This window comes from Andrographis paniculata, unplaced genomic scaffold (assembly GCF_009805555.1).
Source record: "Andrographis paniculata isolate CXL003 unplaced genomic scaffold, ASM980555v1 Contig54END, whole genome shotgun sequence".
Lineage (NCBI taxonomy): Eukaryota > Viridiplantae > Streptophyta > Magnoliopsida > Lamiales > Acanthaceae > Andrographis > Andrographis paniculata.
In genome coordinates, this window is record NW_026137589.1 from 4,916,401 (window position 1) to 4,944,192 (window position 27,792).

Below are 27,792 nucleotides of genomic sequence, written 5' to 3' on the forward strand. Positions count from 1 at the left end.
TATGATAGTTAAAGATTTGGATCTTTTTTGGCTGATTGGGTGTCCGTCTCGGCGCGCCATGCTGCACTTGGTGCCCTATTTTTGTATTTTGTTGGGTTGAAATGGATTGATGGAGGCCCATGTATCGCAATTGCGACTGGACTCCACGTGTGATGCGCATTCCTTCCGAGTAACCGCCGGAGAAAGCGGGAGAGCAACCGTCTCTTTAGAGAAGAAGAAATGAAATGGAGAGAAACAAACTAACCACCGTACGACCGTCAACCAATCCTTGAGAGATATTTATTTTCGAATCCATTGCGCCAAATTGGTTTTCGGTTTGATTGATTGTATGTATGGACGACGACGGCGCCGGAGTCGTTTCAAGTTTCGTCGGTTTCGAATTTTGAATCACAACAACGATAATCGTTATACCTCAACAACGCTCGGCGCTCGTTTGAGTATAGATAATAATTACGGATTGGATTGAATTGAATTTATTGGTCGAGAAGAAATGGAATCGAAGCAAGTGTTGATGTCGGCGTTGGGGGTGGGGATAGGAGTCGGCGTCGGGCTCGGTTTGGGATCGCAAGCCGTCGGAAAATGGACAGGCGGGGACTCGCCGTCTTCCGGCGTTACACCGGAGATTATGGAGAGGGAGATGCTTAATCTCCTCTCTAATGGCAGGGATAGCAAGGTTACCTTCGATAAATTTCCTTACTATCTAAGGTAAATTTTCCGGTAATCTTCTTCCTCTTAACTTCTTCGTTTAGATTTTGTTGCTTTCATTCGTAAGTTAAAACTGCAATATGGACGTCTCTTTCTTCTCAAATCATTCGAAATGTAGAGGAACAGTTAAGAAATAGCATATCCTTGTCCTTGTTAATAATTTGAAGTTGAAACTTCTTGGATTTTGATGGCCAAAATGCTAATTCGGTGAATGGTTTTTATTCCTTTCTTACAGTGAACAAACAAGAGTCTTGCTAACGAGCGCAGCAGTTGTTCATTTGCAAAAAACGGATTTCGCAAGGCATACGAGGAACCTCTCTCCTGCAAGTCAAACAATTTTGCTATCTGGACCGGCTGGTAGGTTTCGAAGATGTTTGTTTGATTGGATTACATTTTTGTGTTTCTTGTAATAGGCTGTGTTTCAATTTCCTTGTTTCAGAGATGTATCAGCAGATGCTTGCTAAGGCATTGGCTCATTATTTTGAGGCGAAGTTGTTGCTGTTAGATGTAACCGATTTTTCGCTTAAGGTGAATGGACTGTATGGATTGTGTTTGAATTGATCATTTTTGGATAATCATGTTCTTCTTCTAATGTTTGAATGGATTCTTTGGCAGATTCAAAGCAAGTATGGGAGTTCTAGTAAGGATTCTGTGAGTTTATAAAGATGAAAACTTTTCGATCATCCTTAATATCTCATATTGACATAATATGAGAATGTAAGTTGTGACTTGTTTCTTGTTTTCTGTTTTTCCTCTGTATGGAACTTCTCTGGTGCAGTCTCTTCCAAGGTCTGTATCTTCAACAACGTTGAGCCGAGTGTCTGAATTATTTGGATCTCTTTCCTTACTTAAACCAAAAGAGGGCGTCCCTGGTATGAATTGATGCATGTTTTTGGATTTGTCTTTGTCAATTAGAGGACTTCAATTGTTCATTATCTAACCATGGCTACCTGAACTGAGTTTAGGAAAGTTTAGGTTTCTTCAAGGGTGTTATGTTCTACGTATGATTTCGTCATCCATGGGAGTAGTGGCAAGTTTCATGCTTTGATATTAGTTGGTTTAGCAAGTCCCTGTATTATGTTCAATTTGCACAAGAAAATTCTTGCTTTTATTTTATTAGAGCCATACGAAAAAGGTTTAATGTAACTTATCAGCACAGGATATCATTCAGATTATACTTTTTAGTTTGATGGATACGCTTTGGTTAGTTGAAATCAAATCGATGTGTTCATATTTCTCTATATTAACATGTGCTGTTGATGGTGAATCCAAGTAGAAATATACCTATTACATTTATCTTCTCTGCGACTTTTCTATTGCATGTATAGTGTTTTCTGCGCCATTTTCACAGCAGCAAGGTAATGTGTTTGTTGCAGGTACGTTGCGAAGGCAAAGCAGCGGGGTTGATCTTGGATCAATGTCCGTATTTGAATCTTTGTAATATTCATTAATTTTTTCATATCTCTTCTCTTTTTTTAATTGCAGCATGCTTGTGCATGTGTGCAGGGGCCAGGAAAGCACTAAACCTGGAAAGCTTCGTAGAAATGCATCCTCGGCAAGCATCAGTAACATGGGTTCAGCCACTGCACTATCAGGTTTTGAATCAAACCAATTCTGAGAGTAATTTAGTTGGAAAAACCCTTAGAAAGATACCTATACTTACAAATGGACAATGCCACAGGCCTTTTAGGTTTTGATTTTGTGTTGTGAATTCACTCCAAGTCGTTGAATCTCAAACATAGATTAAGTAAACATCAAAATTGATGTTAATAAATAATTAATGTTGTAGCAGACATTTATCAACATGTTCATCTTTCTCTGTTCATTGCTGTTTTTTAATCGTTCTGCTTTTGAATGATCGAGTAACAGTCAATCATTATCTGCTCTTCAGATACTCGCAGCAGCAGTTGGTGTTTTGATGATAAGCTTTTTATTCAAACACTTTACAGGGTATGAATATGTTTCCGGAAAGCTATTATGCGTCTTTAGAGAAGAACTGTTCAAATACTGAACTTACACAATTAATCTTATGATTACCAATCTGCATTACTTCATGCAGGCCCTTATGAAAATATCGAAAATGAGTCCTTTAGTCGTCTATCTTAGGGATGTTGAGAAGCTTCTTTGCAAGTCACAGACGATGTATATCTTGTTCCAGAAAATGCTGAAGAAATTGTCTGGACCCATATTGATCCTTGGTTCAAAGATTATTAATCCAGAAAGTGATTATAGAGTAGTTGATGAAAAAGTTTCTTCCATATTCCCTTATAATATCGAAATAAGGCCGCCTGATGATGAAAATCATCTTGTGAGCTGGAAGGCTCAGCTGGAGGAGGATATGAAAATGATTCAGTACCAGGACAATAAAAATCACATAATGGAGGTACTTGCCTCGAACGATCTTGATTGTGATGATCTGGGTTCTATCTGTTTGGCGGACACCATGATTCTTAGCGAATACATAGAAGAAATCGTCGTATCTGCCATCTCTTACCATCTGATGAATACAAAGGAACCTGAATACAGAAATGGGAAACTTGTTATGTCATCCACAAGGTGAACTTGCCCATCTTACACATGCTTGTTTATATATATATATATGTCCTAACATTGTATTGGCCTTGTTAGTTTGTCCCATGGATTGGGTATATTTCAAGAAGGTAAATCTGTAAAGCTAGAATCACAAGCTGAAATGCCTAAGGTTGGTTGTCCTGAATTTGTGGGAGATGCTAGAATATGTAAATAGAACATGTTCATATATCGTTTTTTCAATAATTAGGCTGCAGGTGCTAAGGATGCAGAACCGGTGAAGCCAGCCGCAGTTGAAACAAAGCCGGAAGCCTCCGCTGCAGAACCCAAGAATGAAGATCCACCTGTTTCAAAAGCACCAGTAAGGCAAATAATCCATTTCTCAGAGCATCACAAAATTTATCTGTCCTTTGACGATGCAGTTAGCCTTCGAATGTTCTATGAAGCTTGGTGCTGCGTAATTGTTATGTGGTTCAGTACTTGCATTCATTGTTTTTCCTCTTTATTCTGTAAATGTTGCAGGAAGTCCCTCCTGATAATGAATTTGAAAAGCGCATTAGGCCGGAAGTCATTCCAGCAAATCAGATCGGTGTGACATTTGCAGATATAGGAGCATTGGATGAGGTTAAAGATTCACTTCAGGAGTTAGTCATGTTGCCTCTTAGAAGACCCGACCTTTTTGAAGGCGGCCTACTGAAGCCGTGCCGAGGAATACTGCTCTTTGGGCCTCCTGGCACAGGGAAGACCATGCTGGCCAAGGCCATAGCTAATGAAGCTGGAGCAAGCTTCATTAATGCTTCAATGTCTGCAATTACTTCGAAGTGGTTTGGTGAAGACGAAAAGAATGTTAGAGCCTTGTTCACTCTTGCAGCCAAGGTCTCGCCTACTATTATATTTGTAGATGAGGTTGACAGCATGCTCGGGCAGCGGAACAGAGCTGGGGAGCACGAGGCAATGAGGAAGATAAAGAATGAGTTCATGACACAATGGGATGGACTTTTGACAAAACCCGGCGAAAGAATCTTAGTACTTGCTGCAACCAATAGACCATTTGATCTCGATGAAGCAATCATTAGACGCTTTGAGAGAAGGTAATGATACACATTCGAAGTTTTTTTTTTGAATGAATGGATGGTAACTGATGCCAATTCTTTTGTGAATGGCAGAATAATGGTCGGCTTACCGTGTGTGGAGAACAGAGAGAAGATCCTAAGGACATTGCTATCTAAAGAGAAAGTTGATCCAAGTATGAACTTTGAGGAGCTTGCAAGAATGACTGAAGGATTCTCCGGGAGCGATCTAAAGGTTTCTCTCCGACTTCTTTCGACATTGATTTTTATTTACATGTGAATCCTTAGAAAGTTATTTGTGAAACAGAATTTATGTGTTACTGCTGCCTATCGACCGGTTCGAGAGCTAATACAGCAAGAGAGGCGACGAGATCAGGCAAGTGTAAATCTTATACCAACTAAGTTGTAAAGGCTGAATTTTGTTTGTTTTTTTAGCATAGTCTGGCATGATTAATTTGGCTTCTGGTCATTCCCTTTGTACCAGGAAAAGAAGCGTAAGGCAGACAACAAAGAACAATCTTGTAAAGATGATAACACAGAGAGAAAAATCACTATCAGGCCATTAACTATGGTAGATCTCAAGGAGGCTAAAAATCAGGTCAAAAAACAATCTTTACAATTTCTCTGATTGCTGCTAGAAAAGATCGGTACATGCATTTACATATATGGGTTCTTTTAAAGTGACTGGATGTATGTATGCATGTAGGTGGCTGCTAGCTTTGCTTCTGAAGGCTCCATAATGGCAGAGCTGAAGCAATGGAACGACCTCTACGGCGAAGGCGGGTCGAGGAAGAAGGAACAGCTGTCTTACTTCTTGTAAGATTAATATATATTTACTATATATGTGTTTCTGGACGACAGTTTTATGGCTTGGAACTATTAGGGTTCTTAATTTAGGATTTTTTTTTTTTTAATAGCATATATATAGCAAGTAGTATTAGTGCTGGCTATGGTGCTATGAATAGAAATACCAACAAATATTATACGTAGATTTTATAATTTACCTGTTGCATCTATTCATGTGTTTACTTTACACACCCATAATATACATTGCAAAATTAAATTAGGAGGAAGCTGCCGTTTTGAAGCAGGAGAAATCCTGCAAAGAATGAGTTGTTGGATTCACTTTCATGGTGCAGTTCATCTTCACGACGACATGACTTCTTTTAATGATATTTTTAATGCTAATTTTCCCCATCATTGTGGTACGACTACTCAGTACGGGTAGATTCCCTCCCGCCGTTATAACGTCCTCCGCCACCGGCACGTTGATCTTCACCGAAATCGTTTTTCCGGCGAGGATTTCCCCCGCCGGCGTCGACGCCTCGCCGGCCGGCGACCCGTTACAGTACACAGACGTCGTCGTATTGTAGAACTTGAATGACGCCACGTTAGGATTTTTTACGGAGACGTTCGCCGTCAGTGTCAGCTTGATTGTGCCGTTAGCGTTTCCGTTTCCGTTGCCGGCGGCCGCATCCCAGCCGTTGATCTCGACGGAGTTCATCTTGATTTTGGGATTCTTGATTCGGAAAACGGTGAGGACCAGCGCGAGCGCGATCACCGCCAGAACGAGCATCACGGCGGCGGCGCAGCCGCAGCACTTGACGCAGCATGATTTCCGCCGCCGGTGAGATGAATAATTGAACTCCGGCGAGAACGCGAACGCGCCGTCGTCGCTGGGGCTGGAGAACGGCGCCACGGCGGCGGGGGCCAGCGGCTTCACCTGGTCTTTATTGTCAGCCATGGCAGACGACGTCGTCGTACAAAGCTCTAAGCTTATACGAAATTGAGCAATTGAAGGGAGTAGTAATTAATAATAAGAATATTACATTAATTAATCTATTATATAAATAAGGTTACGTAAATTGAATTAATATAATAGTGTCCTAAAAGTTATAAGCGCGTTTGCTAGACTTTGACTGCTGACTTGACGGACGGAGTGCATTTATGATGGAATTTGGGAAGACCATGTCATTAATTAATGATGACGTGCCAATTATGTGAAGAAGATAAAATTTTCTGCACTGTTTGTTGTCCATATCTGTGTAGGAGTTGTGTTGACGACGTAACGAGGAATAAATTAATAATAAGCAAACAAAATTTCAGACAAAAGACTAGGAAGGTTCGTTGGCCGAATGATGAGAAACAGACAAATAGGATAAATTTGAGGGATCGGAAGGGAAGGAAATAGTATCATATAATAATAAGTCAACTGTGTGTGTGTGTGTGTGTATTCATTCTTTCAGTGGCAAATTTGCTGTATAGGTTCTTGTAGTCCACTTATAACCACAAGATTTGAATTTGATTCACATTCGAGCGAGTTTGAATGAGAAGCCATTTTTCAAGAAGAATAGCATGGTTGTGTTATGTAAGTCAATGAAATGTGCATGTATAATTGATTTGGTTATGAAAATAATTATACTTGGGGATGACTAGTCAGTTATGGGGGAGAGTTTATCCCAATTTTTTTGATCTAATAGTATTTTGTGGACAAGTTGATGATGTATGTATTTTATGATTGGATTTTGATAAGCCCAAAGGAAAAGTGTGAAAATCGAGAGAGAGAGAGACGAGAGTGATGCACCAATTAAGTCATGATGGACCCCATTCTTCATTATATTCTATTTCTATTTTCAAGCAAAATTTAACTGCATCATGTGTGTATATATATATATATATATATATTTATTTATTATTACAAACAAAAAAAAAAAGGAAAAGACGTAAATAGGTGAGATAAATTTGGAAATGGTTAGCAGTTAGCCGCATTTGCCGTTACCTAGAAGAAATAAACAAACAAACAAACATCAATTCTAACATCTTAATACTAACCGAATCATTGATCACATCAATTCTATGCTTAGCTTCTTACACCACACCCTCTAACAAACTAACTAAACATATATAAACATCAATTCTACCATACAGAAAAAAAAAAAAAAAAACTAAACTCAAGCAAGATCCAATAAGGAATAAATAATATCATTTATTCTTTATTCTTTCCTCCACTCACCCTGATATAAATAAATATAAGTACTTAGCAAACCCCATTATAATCAATCGAAAAAACATTCTACCAAGTAACCAATTAATTAATCAATCCCAAGAAGATGCATATGATGATCATTCATGATAAATGGCGAGTGTGTATTATATTTTAGAGATCCATTATTATAATTATTATAGATGTAACAAATAAATGATTTATTTAATTTTATTGACACGACAAATCCTGAATCTGCCGGGAAGTGACGTTCAAACCCATACTGCAATTCAACACAGCACTTCTCCGGCGTCCAACAATCTTCACCACACGCACTTCACCTTTCAATTTTCCAAAGCTTTTCATCTCAATCAAATCCAATTCTTTATCCAATTTCACTTTCACTTTCATCGTCACGTTAAACTCTCTGCTCTCCCGCCGGCCAACGCCTCCGCCGCCGATGCTCGCCGCCCCAATAATTCCGCCTCCCGATCCATCCCGGAAAGTGGCGTTTCCGGCCCGGAAATTGAAGCGGCCGAAGTTGGGGTTGTGAAGGCGGAGGTGCGCGAGGAGAGTGGCGTTTGTGCGGCGGAGGTCCCCCACGTGGACGTCGGATAGCCGGAGAGTTGGTGGCTGGATGCGGAGGACGACGGCGGCGAAGATCAGGAGGAAGATGCTGAAGACGACGATGATCAGGAGAGTGTACACGAAGCATTTACTGCTGCCTTGTTGGGGTTTAATTATATTCGAATTCATTGATTGGAATGGGAATCGGGAATCTTCTTGATCGTTTTGGTTGCCTAATCTTGATCTTGATCTTGATCTGTTGTTGGTATTCGTGTGTTCTGATTGTGAATTCAGATATCGTTCTTCTTCCTCCTCCATTTCTGATTGGAGATTTTGATGGTGATGATTGTGGTTGGGTTTTTGAATTCAGTTTGGGTGCAAATTAAAGGGTTCTTTCTGCTTCTACGCATCTACTACGCACATGCATATATCTATCTATCTATGCATGTACAATTGACGTGGAGTTGCCGTAGGATTCTTGGGAGCTCCGGGGACCACGGAAGCCAGATGGCACGCCCATAACGTTGATTGTGAGGTCCTGGGAGTTATTAGTTTCTTAGAAAGAAATTAAATGATAATAATAGTAATGTACATGGATATATTAAATTAAATGCTAAGTTCACAGCGCACATCAGGTTCTAAACGTTTAGGAATGAATGTGTGATTGAATGATATAAATATTTTAGAATTATATGCAAAATTTGTTTACTGAAATTTATACAAAATCTATTTAATGATATTATTATGTTGAATATTAATAGTATTACGGTCTGAATGAAATGTCCACAATTTTTGAATTCGAGTGCCAATTCATAACTTTATAATTGATTAATATTTGACATATGTATTGCTTATAAATTCGATTTTAATACTTGATGCGTAATTTTCTACACCAATTGATGATATATATAAAATAAATAATTCCTTTCATTGGCTAATAATGGGCTGACTCGAAAACATGTAAAATACCACACCAAAACATAATAGATAGATCATACATGAGATAAAAAACCTGTGACTCAATATGGATCCAATCCACATCACCATTCACCACTTTTAATATACTAAACTTGTATTTATTTACATTTACATTTTAGTTACGCGCGTATCCTTGCTTACAACATTCCATGAATGTAATAAATAAGACAAGGGCTTCAAGCAGCGCCGGATTTCCAGAATGGAAAATTGTACAACTACAAGCCTACCTTTTACTTTTACTTTTAGCACATCCAAAAAAAGTCCAATATTAATAATTGCAAGAATTGAAACAAAAACCTGCTCCATAAACCTACAAATTTCCCCAATCCACTATACCATCATAGATCAATCCTTTCTGCTGTAATCCACGCTTTCATCTTCAATGTCATCCAACGCCCTGAAATCTGCCACGTGGCAGATAACTATGCATCTCACCGATCACTTTCTGGGCTCGTCTTGCCAGCAGCTCATCACAATATACCTTAGCATATATATATATATATATATATATATTTTCCTACAAAGTAGTATATCAGTATTATTTCTATTTTACCATTTCTTTTGTGGGCAGATTCAGCCAGCATAGAATTGTGGAAAGGGAGAGTTGATTGCAAGGGAAAAAATTGGTAGTGGAATGAAGCAAGTGGCTGATTTGATTTGGTTTTAGAAATGCTCCTTGTGGAATTCAAATTTGGTGGTGCCTTTCTGATTGTACTCATAGCATAGCTGTTTGAGTTCTTTTGCAAGTACTGGTGCTCCACAGTAGAACACTCCTGCATTTGCACAATTTCATCACTTTCTCTCAATGTTATATATGCATTAGCTAATGGACAGGAATTTTGGAATGGTAAGACTCACCTATTCTGGCATTGGCATGCTTTGTGCCAATTTTGGACAGAACTTTCTTCCAATTTGGCCTTGCAAAGTGTGTTCTGACCTGTTAGAATCAGTAGTGTAGTTATACACTCAAAGAAAGTGATGATATGGCTGTCGCTTATAACTGTGTTAGGACCTTACCCTTGTGCCAGAAACAATGTCGACTCCATTTTTGGCATGGTTAAGTGCCTGGACCATGGTGATGAGTGCTGAACGAGCATCTCCTTCTTCGTATACGCTGGTTAAATAATTGTGCATCTCAATGACCCCCTGTAATGGAGCCAGAGATTTTAGTATACATATGGTTAATTAAGTAGATAAAAATATGGATGTAATTAATGCTGATGAATGATGCATTACTACATTACCCTTTGATCAAGTTCAGCAACCTCATTCATGACCCCCTTGAACCAATCGAATGATCCTTGCTCTCTCGTGACCCAATAGAAGTAAGCATTAGTTGTCCTCAGAGGTTTCTTCTGTTTAGGAGAAGACTTGTTGAGTTGTGCGGAGTTGAAAGAGCTCATACACTGGTCCGAGAACCTGGTGAAATCCGAAATTGAATCCTGGAAAAAACAGTGAACAGATTGTCTCTTTTAAATTTCGGTTATAACTGTAATTCAGACTTTCATATTCTGATTAGTGATGCTTACAGCCAACTCTTCCATTTTGACAATGTTGTTGAGTAAATCTTTAAGGATGCTGATGAAAGGTGTTGCTCCAATGCCAAGACCAACGAGTAAGAGAACGTCGTACTTCCTGTAGCCTTGGGCTGGAGCGCCGTAAGGTCCATCTATTAGCAGCTTTGGTAAGCTGAATTTAGAGGTTGCATTTCAGATTTTATCCAAGAAAATGAAATTGGCAAACCATGACTATTGAGATTGATAGGGATGATTGCATGCATACCTTTTCCTTGTAGTTTCATCAGCTCTGAGTAATCCGCTCTTTCCAATGGCAGGAGGTTCACATGCCTCAGAGAATACCCTCTTAAGATCATGTGTCCAGTCGCCTAATTGCCGTATGTGAATGCTAAGGTAATCATCATCGGGCGCTGAGGTTATTGAAAATGGATGCCTGTTCATTTGCAACATGGCAATAAACTTAGATGGAGAAACTTTTTTGCATTCTTCATTGTATATTAGAAGATCTTACCACTCAAATGGAGAAACAGCTGGGCATTGAACAAACATGTATTGTCCGCTTCGATACTTGAACTGTGGAGGCTTTGACATTTGTAGCGTCAGGACATTTCCAGGATAAATGGCAGCCTGAAAAAATGTAAGTTAGTTAAACCTTAAGACATTTCAATCATTAAGTGCTCTGAGTTTGAACAACAATCATCACTCTTACACCCACCTTTAGAATTCGGACACTATAGAAGCCTGATCGGAAGAATCTAAGAGTCCTTTCACCAGCATACAATAGAACAGGGACTGCAAGATACATCCATGTCTGCAAACAAACTAAAATATCTTAATCAATGACAAGAAACTAGACCACTATGATCTTAACTGTTGAGCAAAATTTTCTTAGTTTGTTCAAAACTTCAAGATCACTTATAGCTTACCGTCTTTTTATACCAGTGATGATCAAGATAAAGGAAGGTGCCATGGAGGATAAGCAAGATGTAGACAAGAATGAGCAGATGATGTGAATACCAAAAGGCATTGTAACCTGTGAGCCTGTCTAATGGTTTAGGCAATTTAATGAGACTCCTTCTGAACCACCTTGTTGCCAATATAAAAGCAATTAGCATGAAAATCACCATCAGAATTCCGGTTACACCCTCGATTCCTTTGATAAGATCTAAGTACTTGGGCTTGCGATTGCCAAAGTCATTGATTAAATAAAGTTCATATATGGCATCAGGTTCATTCACAAGCCTTGGGAAGTCACAGGCAAGATGGTTACCAGCATGGAGTATGACACCAACTACAATGGCTGCTGCAATTGTCTGCTTGTATCAAATATTTAACAAGAAAAAACAGAGTTAGCAGCTTATAGATAAAAATAATTCAGCAGTGATTCATATAATGATGTAATTTAGTAATTAGAACTCAAATGGCATGATGGGAATAAGACACAATTTCATAGATAGGAGCTTTTTTGGATAACGTTTGCTTTGTGATTGAATTGGGTTACTGTAATTACATTATGGGCAGATAGTGCTGCAAATAACTATGACCACTGGAATTGCTTTTAGAGGGTATGCTCTTATCTTAAATTAACTTTAATCTAAAACTAGGCTGACCTTCTAAAATTCAGTTTCATCATTCAGACAGAGAATCAAATTATCACCAGTAACTTTTCTACAAGTCAAGCAAGTGGGGTCCAAGACAACGAAGGCATTAAAGAAAAGTGATAAAAAGGAGTAGATGATGTCCACGGAATATCTTGTTTGTTAGCTTATTTTACTTATCATGCTTTTATTACTATATGGTTTCTTAGCTGTCACACGATCATAAAAGTCGTTAGGGCAGTATTACCTTATGGAAGTTGATGTTGTCATCAAACGGCACAAAGTGTCCCATCCTGGAAGTTCTCAGCCAAGTAATGGTGTTCCTGCACACAGGCAATAGTATGATTGCCATATTGAATTTCAGAGTCTCTGCAGCACCTTTAGCCGTGGGGAGACAATAGCCCATGACCTTGAATGCATTCTTGTGTTTGTACAGATAGAATTTCCAAGTGAAAAGTCCAATCATTATCATTATCCAGAGTGTTAGAACCCATATTCTCCTCCAATTTTCTTGCAGAAAATATAGCAACTTAGTGCTCATTCTCTGGAATCGGCTTCTGTATCTGAGTCCATGAAGGTTTTGGCTCAGGGCTTGGCTCGTGTAGCTCAGGGCTTGACTGTAATTCAAGTACGTGTCCTTTTGCAGCAGTAGTGTTTCCAGCTGCCATAGCTGCATCATAACATGACGAGAAAAGTTAGATCATGCGGATTTGTCCTTATAGGAGCAATAGAATAATGTTGGACGGGGACCATGTAGTGTTTCTATTACATGTGTTCAGTCATCAGTGCTAAAGACACGCTTTTCTGGTCTGGAAAGCACTACATTGTCCACATGGGATGGATTTTTACAATCTAATTGAAACGTCACCGTCATACATAGAGATATAGAGAATGGTGGAAGAATTATAGGCCCCCTTTTTTGGGTAAGCTAGTTTACAAAAATGTAATTCTCCTTCAATCATTAATCTCTTAATAATTTTCATAATAACGCACTTTATTATACACATATATAACGCCACACCTTTTCTATTAAGCGTTACTTATTTTTCAGTTAATTACTTAATTATATATTCACCTAAGTGACAAACTGACAATTCATGAATATCAGCCTGAAAAATACTATATTTTTTTATTTATACAATAATCTACAATATTTTGGGGATAAATTGAACGCAAATATTAGAAGCAAGTTGATATTCTAAAACTTTATTGTTAAATTTTTGCACCTATTTAAGGATAGCCAGGTTTACCTAGGTAGAGTAAAAGAATAGTATTTTTTTTTCTTAAAAAAAATTAAATACAAAATGTTATTATTCAATCGAATCATTTTCAATAAAAATATGCTCCCTCCGTCTCGCAAGAAGGTTGTCATGGTCTTTTTGCTGTTAATCTTTAAATATTAATTATTATATCAATAAGTGGTAGAAATCAAGAGAAAAAGACAAAAATAAGTTTATCAGTCTCTTATAATACAAATACAATATATTTTTCGAATAAATTATTCAAATATAAGGATATTTTTAATATTAAGTACAATGATGAAAAAATTAAATGACAACCTTCTTCCGGGACTGAGGGAGTATATATTTTTATAAAATCATATCAAAATACTATTTAAATAAAAATTCAAATTAATTTAAATCAAACAAACATGCTTGTCTATATATATATATATAGGGAAATGGAAGGGAAAACATGAAAAACAAAATAAAGGAGAAATATATAGATTAAAGAAGAAAAATAAAAAAGGATTAAAAGGATAAATAAATAAATGAAGCCCTATGTCCCTAATTTCGAATAAAGCACATAGATATATAGCAACTAAATCTTGATAAAATTTATTTCTGTGGCTTATATTTAAGATGAAAAATAAATACACAGGCTCAAAAGTTTGAATATTTATAATACCATAAAAAATTACCATAAAACTGTAACTAAATGTTTAGTGGCCTTAAACTAATGAGTAGACGTAAGAAAAAGTAGTAGCTGAAAGGTTTGTATGGGTTGAGGAATAGTCTATCTAACAAAGCAAGTCAACAACATTATTGATTAAGAAGGTTTTCTTGAACTCTATTGCACATTTTATTATCAATTTCAGTTTATTTCATGAACTTGATCTTCTCTGGCTCATCTACCAGGGAATACCGTAACCAGTTATATATTTGAAACGTTATCCAAATGGCTATCCCTGAACTGACTCAGCAATCATTCAACCACATATTTCTGACATCACAAAATTTCTTAATCCAGTTTAGTAGAGCTAAAAGCCAATAAACCATCGTTTTTAAACTGAGAAAAACAAACTTAAAAAAAAAAGAAAAAAAAAAAAAAGAACTAGTTATACCTAAGTCAATTTTGAGGGTTGTTCACCTATCAGTATGGGCTTGTATTGCATTCACAAAAGAATATATAGGCCTGACTCGCCCAACAGCATTTCCATTTTGACTGAAACAAATTGGAGATGGTAAACAGTCTCTATTAAAGGCTGGATATTCAATTAAGTAGATGCTTATAAATGTATTATTTGCATATTTATATATGTAAGGTTGAGCATACGGTATTTTATTCAACGTGTATAGGTGAACAACACGCGTTAACCCTAGAGTAATCATATCTAGTCAGTCATTTGTTTGTCGTCTAACTAATGACTTTTTTTAGAAACTCCAAAGTCCAACATCATGATTTTAGTTGCAACCAATTTTCATTCTATGGTTAGCTAAGTGCTGTGGTTGGTCTATTCGCAATCAACTACTACTAAAAGCATGTATAATCTGTGGGTGTAAGGCAGGAATTTAACACATCTCTGATCCCTTGAAAATAAGTTCAAATTATTCGTGTGTGGGTTAAATAAAAGAGATTAATTAATCTTATTTAAATACCTCAATGTAGCCAAGTCTTTCGGGGTCCAATTCTTCCATGATCAGAGCTGCGTATTCTTCAGCCTGCTCTTTTAATCTCGACAATTTATTTGCAGAGGCACTCACCATGATAATCTACATGACGAAATAATTAAGAACATTAATTCAAATGAGTGTTAATTATTACATATATCATACAAAGTCAATATATGTTTGTACACAATTACAAAGCTACCCCTACCAACCCCGCGAAGACAAATTAAGTCACAGGAGAAGTTGGTGGTATTTGGAGAGTTCGGTACGCGATATACTCATACAATATCAAACTAACTACGATCACAAGTCACAACAATATGTTAATCGACCCATTAGACTTTACGCGACTTTATGTATAATAAAAGTATACGGCTTTTGAATTGATGTATATAACAAGAATGATTGATTATAAATATATGAACACTCATATATATATATATATTTATTGGAGTTGTTGGATAAATTTTTTCTAACAAAACCCGTCATGCCTAACTTTGGACCTACGTAAAACCCCACTCTCAAAAGAAAAAAAATAAAAAACCTTTTACTAAAATTGAACAAGAAAATAAACAATACAATATTGATTTCCTTCTCAATAATACCTATCGTGCCACAAGAAAATGTCAGCTCCACTATTATATTCATGCCACTGGAATCTGACAGTCTGTGCTTTGCCTCATAATCAGAGGTTTGCTAATATTAAATATATCAGCTTAATCAGATATTGATTGCTTTAATTAATTAATTAAGATTTAAAGCAAAAAGAAACAAATCCGTGTTACCTCTTTAACTTCTTCTTCCGTGATCCGACCATCTTCGTTTTTGTCCACCCTGCAGTGCACCACTGTAATTGATTAGCTTAAGCTATGGATAATCAATCTTTGTACGAATTCTTCTTTTTGAAGCAAACTGCAGCAATTTGGACTTTCTTCATACTCTTCCAATTTTTTACTGTAGCACGATTTAGTGATTAACTTGTGGTTTTTGATAACTTACATGTCGAAGAAAATCTGGAGCCTGGAATCGAAACTCTGATCGGTAATTTGTGACCAGAATTCGTAGAGCTCGTCTCTGCTGATCTTCTCGACCTTCAGTCGTCTCCTTCTGCTTAATGCGTCAAATAATTCCAATGCGAATTCCTTCGAATCTCTCATTCCTGTTTTCAAAATTAGAATGGCGTGTATAATTGAGATTAGGAGGATGATATGATTACTGAAGAGTGAATTTGCTTATTGAGATTGGATTAACCTATGCATTGCGCAAAATCGGCACGATAAAGGTAACCGTCTTTGGCGAGCTTCTCGAAATTGCTCTGGACTTCGTTCCAAGCTTCGATGCGGTTATTTTTAATGTTACTGATGAATTTAAGCCCTCGGAGAGCCTTTCGAGCTCCGGAACGGGTACGATCCAGCTGCGCTCGTTGCCGGCGCATCGCTCTGGCCGCCAGAGCGGAGTCCAAGCCGCTGTTACCTGCGCCGGAGAGTATCCGAGACGCATGTCCGTGGCTCCACGAAAACCGCCTCAGTTCCTGCGAGAACTGCTTCGCTTTCGCCAGCGCCTCCGCCTTCAACTCCTGAGAAAACTGAAGCAGTTTATTGGAAGCACTCCGGCGCATGGTCGGAGATCTGGAAGTCGACGCCGACGCCGACGCCGACGCCGGAGTTGAAGTTTCAACCCCTGTGATTCCAGAAATAACCTCATTGCCATCGATGCTGATCAACGTCGCCGGCTCGACGCTCCGCAATATAATAGTGTCATCGTCTTGCAGATCAAGCGTGACCTCAACGAACTCCTCCTCCTCCGCGTTGCTCGCCGAAGCTCCGGAATACTCAGTTCCAGGCGAGGACAGCTCCGTATCAAAATTTCCATCCGGTAAGTTCTCCGACGACCCCCAGCGGCGGTCGCGCTTCCCAATCCCCCTCATTTATCCACCGCCAGATTCAACTCAGTCGGTATCAACATAAACGAAGAAATGAAGGATGATTCAAGGCTGACGCAAGCCAGATCGATTGAGCAGGTTCAGAAACGCAACAACCTGAGCCAATGAATTGAACCACTCCAATTAAACAAAGCAACATATATAATAAAATGCAGGCACAACAGATACTGAGATATATATAAAGAATAAAATGCAAAGAGAATTGCAGTGTAGAATGAAGGCAAAAGGAGGAGACGCCACGAAAGAAAGAAGGTGGAGGCGTCGACAGGGACAAGCTTCAGTGCATACTCCACACTGCAGATCACATCACCCCACACAGTCCTTCCGGGGAGGGGACCAAACAAATTTTACTTACACATCTAAACACTCACTAATTAATACTGGAGGGAGGATTCCTATGCAATCATTCATTTATTTTTTTTGTTAATTAAAATTTAAATATTAATTATTATATTAAAATATAGTATAAATTAAAAAGAAATTGCAAAAGTATTTCAACAGTGTCTTATAATATTAATAAAATGACATTTATAAAAAAAATAAAATTATACAAATATAAAAATATATTTAATATTAAGTATAACGACACAAAAAAAATAAATATGACCTTAAAAGGCGGAGTATAATATAAAATGTAGAATTATTCTACTACAAAATATGTTAAATTATATTTTTCTCATCCCCACTTAAATATAAATAAAAAGTGTGAATTTTATTATTTTGTAAAATATAGTCTAATGGTGTGAGGTGTAGTGACAATAGTTTAAACTCAAGCATATTTGGTGAAGGGTGAGGTGAATTGGACCAGCTTTGTCTAAGCCCGGCCCAATATGGCCCAATCAGATTAACAAGCAACAAAAATAATGCAGGTGAGCTAATATATAAAAATAGTTCGAAACTAGCTCCAATCACTAAAGAAATACTATAAAGATATCAGTGCAGAATATTCCAGAAATTAAAATTTGAAAAAATTACATATGAAAGTAGTTCAAAAAATCAAAATCAAAGTCATGAATTGAATTGTTGATTTTATTTTTGAAATAGTTAGTATGATTATTTTCTACGAGAAGAACGTATCCCACAAGTTAATCTTTAAAAGTAGGTTCAGTTTGTTGATTCTTCCTATCTTTCAACCACTTTTTTTTTTTTTTTATTTACTGTTTCTTTCAATTTCATATTAATTAGAGAATAACATATATATATATATATCTATGAATGTTTTGTAAGTTTACTATAGTATTTTAAAAAATATTTTAATGTTTGGAAAGCACTTATTAGTGTGGCCTTTTAGTGGTCAATAATTTATGTTACTATTATTATCCTTAAAGGGATAGTATATAAATAAATTACAAAAATCACATCAAATATGTAAATGGTGTTGTGCTGAGTAGGTGGAATGGGCTTCTAGAAGATCTAAAGAGAGGTCCCACCAATTTAGTGGGCCTTACCTCGGAAGCTTCTAAATCCAGGATCCCACCAACTCTTGATATCAGAAAATCAAATATAAAATTTACTTATTTAAATTCTCGTTTTCAATATTTATCATACATATATATTTTATTCTATAATATTTATTTATAATTTTATACTAATTATATTTAGACCTGTTTTATGAACTTGATTCGATTCGATGATTCTATTTAAATTCATTCGTTATGTTAATAAATATGTTTAGGCCTTGTTACACATACTATTTATAGTAAGATATTTTATCCACTTACAATTTTATTATATTTGTTTTAATAAATAATATTCCCTCCGTCCACAAAGTAACGTCTTATTTTTTTATTTGGAATGTTCAATTATTATTGTTCTCTTTCTATTTTTATACACAAAATTTACTCTTTTAACCTTATTTTGTTTACTCTTTCATTTTCTATACACAAGATTAAGAGCAAATTTGTTATTTTATTATAAAAACCCTAATCGCCTAAAAATACGTATAAATATGAAATAGGAGATTAGAAAATGGACGGAGGGAGTAATAATTTTTACTATATTTCTACTTATCATTACTTTTTTATCAACCACTTAATATATTTTTTATAATACCTCTAATTTATTTTTTTAGTTACTCTATTCCAACTTTAATTTTCCAATAATAATAATAATAATAATAATGTAAGCCTATATTTGTTTTGATGAGCCTAAAGAGTATGAAAAAATCCACAAATAAATGCAATCCAATTTGTTATCGACCATCATATTTAATTTTTTTCAAATTTATATGCCAATAATTTCCATGTGAAACGTAACACATACCAACCCCACCACTCACAAATATATATTATACACACATAATATTATCTATTAAATAAAGTAGCCTTTTTGATAAATTAAATTATATAGTACTAAAAGGCACATTGACACAAAAGTCAATGCGTCACGACTACAAATTACCACTACATTATCACAAAATTTGGTTAAATTATAGCCAGAAAAAAGTGTTAAGATTCAGTATTATACAAATGATTGACAATATTAGATTTTGTTCAGATATGCGTTTCAAAATTTTGAAAAATATTTGATAAAAAAATTAAATATTTAATTTGATACAATTTATTTTATTTTATTTTTGAAAAAGTGAGATTAATATTGTATGATATATTTTTTGTTCCAACTGAAAATATTATCTTTATCATCTTTGTCCGTTTAATTTACAAGTATATTTTTTATTATAGTAAAAAAATTTATAAACTAATACCAAAATACTGTTTAATTTTTTTTTTACATACATTACAATTATACTATGTTGCATACAATTAATTTATAAATAAAATATCAATAAAAAATATTAAAAAATATTTTATAAATTTCTATTAATTAATAAATATTATTATTTTTTAATTTATTAAAAAAAATTAATAGTACTATAATTATAGTAAAAACAAAAGGCAAAAAAACACATCTCATTCTCAGTTGTCAAAGTCGAGGCATGAATCTTAAATGTATTATAACTTAGAAAAAAGATTACCGGACAAACTATGAAGCAGAAATGGATGACACGTGGCAGAAGGTTTGAATGGCAGACAGCTGAATGATTGGACCATAATAAATAGGGACAGGCACAAACAATCATCTTATTTTTAATTTAAAGATGATTAATTTAAGTTAGAGATAATATTTTTTTATTTATTTATTTTATCAAACTTAGTTTATATAGTATTATATTCAATTGAAAATTTATCAAAACTCACTCACTCAGAGAGTCTTGATCTATTTTCCACTTAAAATATAAATAAATTGTAATAATGAAATAATAAAAATAAAATCAAAACATGCTAACTAATTTGATAAGCCCATTAAACATAGAGCCGAACGGGCCCGTTCTTAGGATGAAACTTTACTCTTATTGGGCTTTAGTATATTTAACTTAAATGGACACTTAGAAAAGTTCAAGGAAAAAAAAAAAAAAAAAGAAAAAAGAAAGAATTGAATCAAATAGAGAAATTATGTTTTATCGATCACAAGATTTATCAGAACTTGATAAGAATAAAAATAAATTAATTTCGAATACACATCAATTATATCCAAATCAACGTCGACTCTATATTATAAAGTTTATGTACCTTTTATCGAAATAAATCACTTAACCGAGAAGTATATATACACATAATCGAAAATTGAAGGGTCATAAAGTTTTCGTCTATAAAAAATTATATACATAATAATGAAAAGGAATAAATATTCAAATAGTTTTATATCGGCTCGGCAATATCAATTCATCCATCCGACTTTCACACAAGCAAACATGATCCGCCGCCAAGCTAGAATTATCCCGCCAAGGGGCTAAATGGTTTTGTTGAAGTTGAAGATATTTTTATCATTTTTTGAGTTAAATTAATGATAAAAACATAAGATTTGATGTATTCAATAAATATAAAAATATTGACATGATAAGAATTATATAGCCAAATCCGACCGAATGGACAATCTATATTGTCAAAAATATAATTGGGGCCCCAACCATAATTATAGTAAATGGCTTCCATTTATTCATTTCATGAATTTTAGAGTGTACATATATAGTCGCCGGCTACTGTACTTATTTTTAAAATTTAACATAATATTGACAATGCATTACGTGCTCACCGACAATACACAATATTATCATAAACAATATATTATTTATATTAATATATTACAAATACAATATTCGTACTAACAATATATATAATAATTGATTTTAACATATTATGTACTCTTATACACATACGTTATAAATATGAGTAGACATCAAATATCTTTATTTCACATAGTATATATTTATATATATATAATATCAATGTAATTACATCGCTACAAAGTACATTAAGGATATCCTATGTATATATATATTTATGTAACAATACAAATATGTATACATACGCATTATTGAATGCATATGTATACGTGTGTGTATATATATACAATTACTGTACATAGTCGATCGGACATTCATTGTCAGACAATCGAAGAGGTTAATTTCGTGCAAGAAATTCGAATATATGTATGGTCAGAATCTGGAGAGGAACTGAAGCTGTTTGAGAAGTGGGCTTAGGGTTTCCATGAGCTTCTCACATGGATGATTGTGGATTCCTTCGTAGGTTGTCACGACGATGCTCGTATCCTTCGATAGCCGTTGGATTTGCTTCTTAACATTGCATGTATGATGAGTGCAACGATAATAGCTCCTTGCAAGAACAAATTAGTCCAGCCATAACATATGTAATTTCAATTTAAATAAAACGATCATTTTATTTAATTTTTATCTTAATACAAAATAACATAACAAATCGCTTACATAAAATGGAGACCTTGATCAAAAGACGTGACATACCAAATAATATGTTGCTTTATATTATAACCTCTCTCTCTCTCTCTCTCTCTCTCTCTCTCTCTCTCTCTCTCTCTCTCTCTCTATATAATTTATATATGAATGTATCATAATTATAATAATTAAAGTGTACATGATGTCATATTGTAAATCAAGAAAGATTGAGCATTTTATAAAAGTGAAGGAAATTGCATGGATAAGGAGTGATTGGAGAAATTTAATTATTTAAAGTAAATAGAAAAAAAAAAGGTTAAAGGACATAAATATAAACCAAGATGTAATTGAAGAAATAATGTAAGAAACCTACATAATAAAAAAAATAATTTAAAAATCCACTACCTTTAATTTAATTAGCATGCCCTTAATTATTTTTTCCTTTAAAAAATGATCAACTTACACCAAGAATACTTCATGCGTAACAATCTTGCACAATCAATCAATTCATATATATGTAAATGAGAAATGAATTTGAAAGATGATAGATGATTATATATATATACCTGGGATGGGCACTGTTCTTGACAGATTTCTGGCCATATTTCCTCCATTTATAACCATCATCAAGAATGTCTTCTTCACACCTCGTATGGAACGCCACTCTTGCCGGGACACTTTTTTTCCTCTTATTCCCAATTCTCATTCCCTTACTGTTACTGCTGCTACTATTCATCATATTCATATCGATCATATTCACATTCACATTCCTATTATTACTGTTAATGTTACTACCACCTGCGCCATCATTAAAGCTGTCGAAAATTTGCTGCTGTTGCTGTTGCTGTTGATGAAGAAGATTGGCGAGCAGCTGGTGTTGATGATCATCGGACTGATCTAAAACTACATTGCCCGACTGCCCTAAAAAGTAGTTGGGGAAGATGGGCTGATCTCCGCCGTCCATTCATGCAATACTAATTGTCAATTATTGTTGTGATCGATCGATTGATCGAGGAGCTAGAGGAAGACTGTTTAATTCTCTGCAACGTTAACCTAACTATTTCTTCACGACAGATTTATAGAGGGTTTGGTGGGAAAAAGCTTGATCGAGAATTCTTGTCATAAATTTATAAAATGGGCAAGAACAAGATCTGGGGTGGGTTCAAGAAAGTAGAGTGAGAAAGAGAGATAGAGAAGAGAGAGAGAGGTTCCTTGTGGAAATGGGGTTGAAGGGTTTTTATAATAAGATTAAATTTAGAGAGAGTTTAGTGAGAATTAAGAAAGCCAACAAGAATTCACCTAATTAAATTGATCTGTTCAACGGCTTTCTTTTCTCTCTCTCTCTTGATCTTCTTGGATTAGGGTAGACGTGCCAATATACACAATGCTTTTGCAGACTTGTGTCCTCCTTTCTCTCTCATCTCTCACTCATCAAATTAAGAGGAAAGTGGGATTTTGAAGTATTTGTTAGAAAATGCAACTACCCTAAAGATGGATCAGTTACAATACATAACATATAAACTAACATACCCATTGATTTGATTAATTTGCTGTTAGGGGTTGTTTGGAAACTTCTTCTTTAGACAAACTATACTTTCTAATAAATAGTAATTTATTTACCCACAGCAATTACAAGCATTCATTGTTTTAATTCTTTCTCTTATTACATGTATATATACATATAGTTGCATGTTTGTATTATATTATATATGCTCCTTTTAACGTGACCCTTTTTTTGGGCTTGTCATCTATTGACATTATTAGTTTATTTTTTTTATCACGATATTAGGGAAGGGGAAAAATAAACATTGGTTGATTAAATTTTAGTATACCATTCATTTTGATATTTTTTCATGTTTTCATAATTTTTAGTAAGAATATATTATTCTACTTTTAGTTATATATATATATTATACTTTTACAATATAAATAAATGGAGAAATAATCGCTTCAAGTGTGTTTTGCTTATAGTTTTTAGTTTTAGTTGTTTCTTTGCGTTAGATAAGTATAAAGAATGATATCTATATAAGTGTTGAATTTTTTGTTTTTATTTATGGTTCAATTATCAATTTTAATTTTGTCTTGTGTGTATATATTTTATTAATAAATATAATATTATTCAGAAAGCGTATCTAGATTTATTAATATGTGAATGGAACCACTTTAAGATTATGTAGCATATTTCATTTAAAATTATATTATTATTTGTTATGGAAATTTCAGTAAATCAAGAAGACACAAACAATGACACAAAGAATTTGATAACTCAATTCGATCACGATTATTTATATCTTGGAACGCTGCCAAATGAAAATTTTTACTATAAAGTACGCATACATGGATATTTATAGGTCAAACCTATGCCAATAAATCATATCCAAATGATATCACTATATTTTAGAATATAATCAGGCTTCGTAGCCCAACATTATTATTATTATTATTATTATTATTATTATTATTATTATTATTATTGTTTTGGTTTACAAATTTACAACAACAAAAAAAAAAGAAAAGAAAAAAAACCCTACTACAAGAGATGTAGACAATTAAATTTTGATGGAGTTGCTAGTTATTTATATTTAAGGAACTGAGTACTTAATTAATTTAATCACAAGGTAATTAAATAATTGGACTTAGGTACGTATATGAAGAACACCTAAACATGCCCATAAAATTAACCCATCTGATGAATTTGATGTGGGTAGTTAACCTAAAATATACCACATTCAATATCTATATATATCTGATTTCTTGTGAGTCCCAAGTCAACCTAAGCTAGCTACACGTAATAATAATTAGCCATTCTTCATATATATGCATGCGTTACGCTTCATAATTAATTTTCTTTTTATTTAATTTCTTAATTAATTTCTCAATGTTACAAAATTTATCATGATGCTCTTTTAATTAATTTTTTATGATTGATTAGGGCTAGGATTAATTGATGGCATTATGTATGATATGTAGGATTCTTAGTATAATTTTAAGTTAATTCCATGTCTTCTTTTTTTTTCATAAAAAAAAAAAGAAAAAAACGAGGCACCCAATGTGTGTATATATATATATATATATATATATATAGCTAAGATTAGTTAAAGGGCATGGCAAAATGCATAAATTAATATAAATTTCAATTACCTAACCAGAGACAAACATGCACACGTAGTTTATGAATTCATTGAACATGATCGAAAATCCATTACATTATTGAGTAAACATATGTATCTATACAAATATATATGAATATGATTATTTACAACATGTGGGTAATTGAATGACGTGATACATCAGTATGGGCTGATAAAATTATATATATATATATCCCCGTCTATATATAAACAATTATTTTATACATGCAATATGCTTGAGATATATATAATATATATATAGATTAATACTTGTTAAATAAAGTTAAATGATTATTTGACCTAAAAATTAATTAATTTATTTATATATATACGAGGGAGTCAATCAATTAACATACTTCCTCACGTCCCGTGAATATATGCCACTTATGAATCTTGTATGTCGACGATGATGAATAAAAGGCGATGAAATTTAAATAGGAGATTTTTAACTTTGATATCATATTAAATAAAGTTAAATGACCGTCTCATACGAAAAATTGAAATTAATCCACATACATATAATTTATTTATTTATTTATATAGAAACTCATAATTAATTAAATGTGCATTGAGAATTAAACTCCTGAATAATATTGTGGATAAATTTGTGCAATTAGTATATAGTAATCAACAAAGACACAATAATTCAAATATAGAAACACTCATTGTCCATGACCTTTTTTTTCCAGCACAATAATATATATTTTCTATTCTTTTACAAAAGTCAACATTCAATATAAAAATTGTCTTTTTATATTATCAACATGATTCTTTATAATAAAATAAAATAAAATCAAAACACTAAACAAACAACCTCTCAAATTTGAGACCAAAAAAAAAAAAAACACACACAATAAATTCACATATAGAATTAGAAACACTCAAATTTGAGACAATAATAATAATAATAATAATAATAATAATAATAATAATAATAATAAAATCGTAAACTTATTTATATCATGATAGCCGTCGAAATGGATTAAACGGTGGGGTTTCTACCCTTTAAAATACAAGAGTAAATAAACCAATTCACATACAAGTTACGAGTTGAAAAACAACGTTATAGGATAATATACATATAATATACGGATAAATAACACATCTTATATATATTATTATAGCAAATTATATAGTGGACCTACTACAATGTAAATTATGAATTTCTAACTTTTTTTTTCTTTTTTTTTTTTCTCAATTTTTGATTGGGGTGTGTTCGTTATAGGATTTTATTAAAACTTTACTATTCATTCAAAATTTTTCCTTAAAAAACATTAAATTAAATACCTATTTTTTATTTTTTATATTATAATAAAAATTAATTTTACATTCAAAACATTACATCAATATCTATTTAAATCACATCATACAACTATTTCAATTCAAAATTTTTACTATTCAAATTCCAATTTAAAATCCAAACACACCCCAAATAAATAAATTAAGATTGTTTAATTTATATTTTATGCATAAAAATGTACTATAAGATTTATAATACATTTTTATTTTATGATTATTATTTAATATGACGATAATTTATTTTAATTATTTTTGTAAGCATTTAATTTTCCATTATTATTATACATATGTAAACATAAATTAATATGAAGTTCTCTTTATTAATTAAATATTATTTATTTAAAAATTTATTTTTAAAAGTTGAGGATATCAATAAATTTGTATATATATGTTATCTTTTTAAAATTTTTATATATTTTTTTATCTCTTTTTTTTTTATTATTGTAAAGATAAATATGTTTATAAATATAGAGTAAAATGTGGTAGATAAATTTGTGTTTAGATTGGCTAAATCATAGTTATTATAGTCAAAGTGTAATTAAAATAGTTAGTGTTAATTGTCTGAATACCATTTTATGTTTTTGGATGTTACTATGAAAACAATACTAAATAAAAATAAAAAATTTCTATTATAAATAAAGAATGTGAAAGATCTCTGCAAATAACTAATTTGATAACATATATCTAGAAATAATCATTAAGATCTTCATCAAATCCAATTAAGAAATAGAATTTGTTTTGTAAAATCTTTATAAATGTGTTAAATTTAATTTAAAAAATTATTCATTACAATACTCATTTTAGCACTGTAATTTTCAGAAAATAATGAAACAAATTTTGAAAAATATCCATACCATAGAATGGGCTGAAGGAAGAATATATATATATATATATATATATAACTAGTTGTTCTGGATCTTAACCCATTTACAAATAAAACAGCATATCTTTTAATTCAAGATCCTTAAATTAATAAAATAAAAAAATAAAAATGTCATTATGTTACTATTGAAATAATATTATATTAACAAAAAAAAAAAAAAAAAAAACCATTTTGGCAGTTACTATTATGTTTAAAAAAAAAAAAAATGTAAAAAAATCGCATGAAGTTAGTTGAAGTGGTAAACGTCAGTTTTGGAATAATCACATGAATTGTTTTCTTATCTCATTCTTCAAATTCGGTAGATTTGATCTCTACTATTTGTTTTTAAAAATTACTTGACATAAATTAGAAATTTGATTAATTGAATTCTATTTAAAGAATATTGAGATAGATAGGACTGTAAATATCTAATTAATTTTCAAATAATGCGTCAGTGTATGTAATATTAAAAATGGTCCTTGTAATATTTACGATATAAAATTATATTTCGATAACATTGCTCGTAACTCCAATTTAGTTTCGAAATTTAACATAAATGCCACATGTATTTTAAAATTTGCAGGACATATTGTTTTGTATGTCTATATTTTTATTTCTTATTTTTGCATGACAGAGATTTTATACAATATTTTTAAAATTATAAGAAACCCATACAATATTGTTTAAAAAAATTTATACTAAATTTCGAAATAACATCAGAATTATTGGTAATTTTGCGATATATTTCTATGATTGGTAAAAATTATGGTTGTAACGAATTCAAACAGTACAAGATAAGGTCCTACTCAAACCCAAAAAAGAGTCAATTATTGATTCCCAAATTACCATTAAAATTCAATAACAGGACATTCATTCCGATCAGACACATTACCACGCCATACTCCAAATGTACCCATGACGTTACCTATTATATATTTAATTAAATAAATAGAATAATGACCAATTATTA

General features: G+C 33.1%; 5 protein-coding genes across 6 annotated transcripts; 1 reads left to right on the forward strand and 4 right to left on the reverse strand.

The window, feature by feature from the left end:
* The first annotated feature begins 28 nt into the window (after positions 1 to 28).
* Positions 29 to 5,320, forward strand: LOC127255969 (uncharacterized). Its single transcript, XM_051281776.1, has 15 exons — positions 29 to 705; positions 941 to 1,062; positions 1,145 to 1,233; positions 1,321 to 1,356; positions 1,484 to 1,577; positions 2,082 to 2,124; positions 2,212 to 2,300; positions 2,597 to 2,655; positions 2,765 to 3,261; positions 3,334 to 3,406; positions 3,485 to 3,595; positions 3,757 to 4,325; positions 4,401 to 4,539; positions 4,612 to 4,902; positions 5,011 to 5,320. The coding sequence occupies exons 1-14, from the start codon at positions 491 to 493 to the stop codon at positions 4,711 to 4,713; spliced, it is 2,238 nt and encodes a 745-aa protein (XP_051137733.1). The 5' UTR covers positions 29 to 490; the 3' UTR covers positions 4,714 to 4,902; positions 5,011 to 5,320.
* On the reverse strand, positions 5,163 to 6,246 carry LOC127255972 (uncharacterized). Its single transcript, XM_051281783.1, has one exon. The coding sequence runs from the start codon at positions 6,046 to 6,048 to the stop codon at positions 5,368 to 5,370; it is 681 nt and encodes a 226-aa protein (XP_051137740.1). The 5' UTR covers positions 6,049 to 6,246; the 3' UTR covers positions 5,163 to 5,367.
* Positions 6,247 to 7,265: 1,019 nt separating this feature from the next.
* On the reverse strand, positions 7,266 to 8,278 carry LOC127255413 (uncharacterized). The gene has a single exon (XM_051280925.1). It carries the CDS (start codon positions 8,170 to 8,172, stop codon positions 7,519 to 7,521), a length of 654 nt encoding a protein of 217 aa, XP_051136882.1. The 5' UTR covers positions 8,173 to 8,278; the 3' UTR covers positions 7,266 to 7,518.
* A 575-nt stretch (positions 8,279 to 8,853) lies between these two features.
* On the reverse strand, positions 8,854 to 17,115 carry LOC127255738 (respiratory burst oxidase homolog protein A). Of its 2 annotated transcripts, none has more exons than XM_051281453.1 (15): positions 17,021 to 17,115; positions 16,090 to 16,876; positions 15,838 to 15,997; positions 15,624 to 15,672; positions 14,827 to 14,940; positions 12,195 to 12,617; positions 11,276 to 11,662; positions 11,065 to 11,160; positions 10,861 to 10,976; positions 10,615 to 10,782; positions 10,362 to 10,521; positions 10,077 to 10,274; positions 9,850 to 9,978; positions 9,691 to 9,769; positions 8,854 to 9,605 (listed from the first exon to the last, which is right to left on the reverse strand). In XM_051281453.1, exons 2-15 carry the CDS (start codon positions 16,763 to 16,765, stop codon positions 9,496 to 9,498), a joined length of 2,865 nt encoding a protein of 954 aa, XP_051137410.1. In that variant the 5' UTR covers positions 16,766 to 16,876; positions 17,021 to 17,115; the 3' UTR covers positions 8,854 to 9,495. The 2 variants fall into 2 exon arrangements, with proteins under 2 accessions (XP_051137410.1, XP_051137409.1); XM_051281452.1 differs by having other exon boundaries at positions 16,987 to 17,104.
* Positions 17,116 to 21,080: 3,965 nt separating this feature from the next.
* Positions 21,081 to 22,704, reverse strand: LOC127255873 (probable WRKY transcription factor 43). Its single transcript, XM_051281627.1, has 2 exons — positions 22,097 to 22,704; positions 21,081 to 21,453 (listed from the first exon to the last, which is right to left on the reverse strand). Exons 1-2 carry the CDS (start codon positions 22,492 to 22,494, stop codon positions 21,276 to 21,278), a joined length of 576 nt encoding a protein of 191 aa, XP_051137584.1. The 5' UTR covers positions 22,495 to 22,704; the 3' UTR covers positions 21,081 to 21,275.
* Positions 22,705 to 27,792: the final 5,088 nt, after the last annotated feature.